The sequence below is a fragment of the Periplaneta americana genome, chromosome 11 (genome assembly GCF_040183065.1).
Source record: "Periplaneta americana isolate PAMFEO1 chromosome 11, P.americana_PAMFEO1_priV1, whole genome shotgun sequence".
Classification (NCBI taxonomy): Eukaryota; Metazoa; Arthropoda; class Insecta; order Blattodea; family Blattidae; genus Periplaneta; species Periplaneta americana.
The window spans coordinates 19,086,856-19,091,984 of record NC_091127.1 but is presented as its reverse complement, the minus strand read 5'-3'; the positions used below and the strand labels follow the sequence as shown (position 1 = coordinate 19,091,984).

Genomic DNA, 5,129 nt, shown 5'->3' with positions numbered 1-5,129 from the left:
GGGAAAAAAAAAGACAGACGTATATCACGGCCTGCTGGAGTATAGTAAACACATAAAACATTTTATAGCAACAATGCTGAAGAAAGATATTTTGGTGATCTGAAGTTGCCGTCATTAAACAGAAACCAACATGGAGATTTCATTGCAACTAATTAGAAATTCGTCTTTCAGGTATGTAATAAACGATCTTCGCACAAAATATTGTACGATACACGAGCGGTATGTTTGTTTTCATGTTCTCGGAAATTAAAAAAAGCTCAACTACGTTTCGCTTTTTCAATCTTTTCCTCGACCATGAAAACGTCAACATACCGCTCTTGTAACGCATATTACTATTATTAACAGCCGGGTTCCTTTAATGCAAACTTACACGTTATCAGTATTTCACTTCCATTGTACCTTGACGCACAATGTAAATATGGCTGGAATCGAACGTAAGAACTACGAGAAGAAATCAGTCCGATCTCTCGCTCAACCCGCCCCCTCGCGGAGTGAGGCAGTCGTGCTGGAAATCTCGCCACTGTATTCGACCCCTAATCCAGGAGAGAGGGTGAATAAGCTACTTGTCAATTCCTGTGGTTAAAGTGAATGTGGTTTTTTTAAGGGTGTCGTCTAGGGTCTGGAGTAGAAAGCCACTCGGCCGATATGGAGTTTTGTCACCAGCAGAGAAATCGGCTTCTTCGCTATCCCCTCCTGCATATAAAACAACCCTAACCCGACAAATAACCATTCCAAAGTAAAAGAAGCACTTCCATGTATTGGAAAGGAAAACGTGGGGTGGGAAATAAAATATATAAGAGCCCACAAATCTACACACTCGGCCCATAAATGGTAATAGGCGACTGTACGCACCCGCGCGGGAGTTTAAACTGCGGTCCGAGCGAGAGAACGGCCCACCATTCCGAGGAACGCACTTTGCATTGAATTTCCTTCGTGCCTGTCATTTTCTTGAGGATAATATATAAGCAAATGTCACCTGCGAGTGGCCCCAAGTCTTGATCGTGGCACTGATGATGCTTCTTGTTATCTGGCCTCGTTTAACTTTAGGAGGCTTCTGTGCAACTGATTCGACTTGTAGAAGTAGGCCCAGATCAGGCGAGTCGGTCGGAATTGAGTACTAAACGACATTTCATACAAGTTGAGAGGATGCGAAGGCATTTATTTCCCCTTCTACTTGCCCTGAGTCCGTTAGTAACAGACCGGTAGCTGTTACATCTTATACCTGCACCCCCCAAGTTGTGCACACAAGAAAATAAATTATTAAATAAAGTACGTAAGTGGATATAAAATACAGTGACACAGATGTTTGACGATTAAGCCTACATGTTTCAGTATATTTTAGTGTCGTGCTTACAATATTTTCAACTGACAGTTAATATTAGGTACCCTCCACAAAACTGGCTTCATTTATACACTGACGGATCCTTGATCTCCAGAGAACAAGGTGCCGGTGCAGGTGTTACGTGCTGTCTCTTCTCACTTTACAGATCTCTTGGATATGAAACAACAAGTTTTGATGGAGAGATCATTGAAATAAGTGAAAGTCTCAGGAATCTTCTATACCACATCAAAAAATTTAAGAATGCAGTTATATTGTCGGACTCCAAAGCAGCTATTCTATCAATAGTCTCTAAACACACACCTTCATCTCAAACAGCAGAAATAACTAAAATGCTCTCTCAATTAATATCACTCAATAAAAGAATTGTATTCCAATGGATACCATCCCATTGTGGAATCCTGGGAAACGAGAATGCGGATGCTTTAGCAAAGAAGGGCAGCACTGCTACTTATAGACCTGTTACTAAATATACGTATTACTCTGTGAAAAGATTTATTAAATCTACATACTTAGACTTCAACAAACAAAATTTGATAACACAATCACAAGGGAAAAAATGGAACTCTCTGCATCATAATCCACAATTAATTTCCGATTTACCACGAAAATCGTGTGTAGCTGCATTTAGATTGGCAACAGACCATGATTGTTTGGCCAAACACCTGCATAGAATTGGAATACGTGGTACAGTCATTGGGTCGATTGCAGAAACAATATTTAGACAATGTTTAAGGTTAAACAACGCCTAAGTATGGCTGCCACGTTGCGAAGACGATGTTTAATAGTAGACGATGTCTAAAACCGATGTTTAGCAGTCGATGTTTAAACACCGTCTAGAACACTGTTTAACCTCAATCTCACACAAGGAACGAGTGTATCAGTGTCAATTCAATGGAGCACGTTAATTATATTGGTGTGTTGAGACGATTTCTACTTCGACGGCCTCCTCTACGTCGCAATCTTTTGCTTGATCGTAGTAATCCTTTTGAGACATATGGAGACGCAAAATTTAAAGCAAGCTTTCGTTTTTCAAAGGAAACTGCAAGGGACCTGCTGCGCGATATCGGACATTTACTTGAGCATGACACGAGAGGTTGTCCATTACCTATAACACTGCAGCTTCTTTTGACGTTACGGTTCTTGGCAACCGGTGCATTTTATGCTGTGAATGGTGATACTGTGAATGTCAGTGCATCGACCGTGTGCAGGACAATTGATCGTGTTCTCACTGCTATCAACAGTTTGAGGTTAAGAGTAATAAATTTCCCTGACGATGACGAACTCCCTTTCATTAAGAATGATTTCGCTGTCCTTTCCAGGTAAGCCGTAACTTATTACTGTAACTCATTCCATTATTATTAACCTATATTCGTTAAGAACGTGATTATATTATTTATTTCGTTCTTTCTAGAGATAATTTCCCGGGAATAATAGGTGCCATTGATTGCACTCATATTAGAATTACCTGTCCAAATCGTGAGAGAGCTGTTGTGTACATAAACCGGAAGGGATTCTATTCCATTAACTGCCAAGTAAGTAACGACAAGTGTTCCTAAAAAGTAATTTGTTGCCTCACCACTCATCCTAGTGACAATATTACTAAACAAAATATCAATTTCCGTACATAGACGTTAGATGACAATATGATAGAGAAGCATTTTCATTTGATTGCAGGTGATATGTGACGCAAAGATGAAAATCAGGAGCATTGTTGCTCGCTGGCCTGGCTCAACGCATGATAGTAGAATATTTCGGAATTCCACTATCAATGACCGCTTGGAAAGAGGAGCTATTAGAGGACATCTTTTAGGGGATTCTGGTTATGCATGCAAGAAATATTTACTTACGCCAATTCTGAACCCAAGAAATGCAGCTGACAGGCGTTATAATCGAGCTCATGTATTGGCCAGGAACGTAGTGGAAAGAACTTTTGGTGTATGGAAAAAGAGATTTCCCTGCCTTGCATTTGGTTTGCGAACAAAGCTACAGAAAACTCTGAAAATCATCGTTGCGACTGCTGTGCTACATAACCTGGCTGTGCAGCACGGTGAACTTGACCTTGAAGGAGAGATACCAAATGATGACGTACCAGTTGATCCACCAGCAGATGATGACACGACAGGGAACAGATGGCGTCAGCTGATAATCGATAACCATTTCACAAGATAGAATTACATGGCTACTCACAACTAAAAAAAAAAAACACAGCAATTTATTGAATATTTATTGTAACATATACATATTTATGAGACTTTTAACATGTGGTTGACTAATTCTGTGTGTGCCATTCAGGAAGTTCATACCCTTTCTTTAAAATTTCTTTTTCAACTAAATAAATTTCCAATAACGCCTTCCTTTCTTGTAATTCTAACACCCGCAGCTGTTTAGCATGAATTTCTCTCATCATCTCATCTGCCTCGTCCACTTCCTGGCTCCTCCTTTTATTGGACTTTATTCTGGAAAATCACAAAAAATGGACTAAGTACAGAGAAAAAAACGACTAATTTTTCCTGTTATGAAATACTGTACTATGCATCCAGTAGACACAACACAATTCACTACTGCTGATTGTTGCTTACCGTGGAGTTTGAGGTGAAGGATTCACGCCTGCGGTGTCGTTCAGTTCAGGTAAACAAAGCACGGGAACATCCAATGTCAGGGTTTCTTCCATAGGAATCTGTTTTCACAGGGAACAAATAAAACGCACATCATGCCATATATATTTTTTTACTCTTACAAGACACCAAGAATATAGGATTGTTTATAGTATACATTTTACGTACCGGTATCTCTTCAGCATATCCTCCCTCATCGTCGTAGGGGTTTTCTAGTGGTTCGGCGGAATCACCCAATACCGCTATTACGTTTTCCTCTATAGTCGTAATCGGACTTCCTGGAGGTCCACCTCCTGTTCCTTTGTTGATCTTTCTTTTTTTGTGCAAGCTGCATTTGGCTTGCAGCTTTAATCTACGCCATAGGCCTGTGAATATACCAGACGTAATTTAGCACACACATGTTTACTTAACTGTTAATTTTTCGCGTTTAAAGTTTATTTCTCATGTTTCAATATTTCATATTGAAAGGTGTAACTGTTATTTTTGTGAATAAAATAGCAAAATTACTTTTAACTTACCCATTAACGTATTTGTATCACGTGGCGGGTTCTGAGGAAAACTGCTGTTAAAAACATCAGTTATTTTCCTCCACGCCGCCTTCTTCTTCACCAGAATGTCACTATTATAGGATTTATTTTCTATAACATCATCATTTCTTATTATATCTGACAACACGGTCTTTTCTTCCTTGGAAAAGTTAGAAACACGTTTCGCCATTATGCCTGTTGTGAATCAGCTGATTTCCATTTGGCGCCCGCGTTAATGAAACGTTTCCATTGGCTCCGCCATTGTTGGTCGGCAAAGAATCTAAATGCAAGATACTCCACACTTCTCCTTCCCAGCTAAAATCGTAACTAAAACGGTATCTTACTAAACACCGGCTGAACATTGTTTAAGCAACGGAAATTCGTACGTAACTTAGACGTTGTTTAGTTAAACAGTGTCTAAGACTTAAAATCGGTCATCGTTTCTGCAATCGGCCCATTAAGTTCTAAGACTTGGCGCCTGGAGGGTAGGCTCCCTCAAGAATCAGGATGTATCACAAGATGCCGCATAACACGGCGTACATTTAAACAGAACCACATCCTCCCTCAAAATAGTCTCCGTTGGCCGTTATGCACGTTTGCCAACGTTGGTATAGCTGCTGGAAGCACCGTTGAAAGATGTTGGCA

General features: G+C 40.0%; 1 protein-coding gene and 1 long non-coding RNA gene across 2 annotated transcripts; one reads left to right on the top strand and one right to left on the bottom strand.

Moving 5' to 3' along the window:
• The first annotated feature begins 2,042 nt into the window (after positions 1-2,042).
• On the top strand, positions 2,043-3,693 carry LOC138708591 (putative nuclease HARBI1). The gene is made up of 3 exons (XM_069838707.1): positions 2,043-2,661; positions 2,754-2,874; positions 3,017-3,693. Exons 1-3 carry the CDS (start codon positions 2,234-2,236, stop codon positions 3,509-3,511), a joined length of 1,044 nt encoding a protein of 347 aa, XP_069694808.1. The 5' UTR covers positions 2,043-2,233; the 3' UTR covers positions 3,512-3,693.
• On the bottom strand, positions 3,690-4,924 carry LOC138708592 (uncharacterized). The gene is made up of 3 exons (XR_011334710.1): positions 4,126-4,924; positions 3,922-4,019; positions 3,690-3,798 (listed from the first exon to the last, which is right to left on the bottom strand). It is a non-coding gene; the product is annotated as an uncharacterized lncRNA (long non-coding RNA).
• Between the last annotated feature and the right edge of the window lie 205 nt (positions 4,925-5,129).

Coding starts and splice junctions, on each gene's coding strand:
- LOC138708591 (XM_069838707.1), top strand. CDS start 2,234: ATGGAGCACGTTAATTATATTGGTGTGTTGAGACGATTTCTACTTCGA. Junction 2,662..2,753: donor GATTTCGCTGTCCTTTCCAG/GTAAGCCGTAAC, acceptor CGTTCTTTCTAG/AGATAATTTCCCGGGAATAA. Junction 2,875..3,016: donor TCTATTCCATTAACTGCCAA/GTAAGTAACGAC, acceptor ATTTGATTGCAG/GTGATATGTGACGCAAAGAT.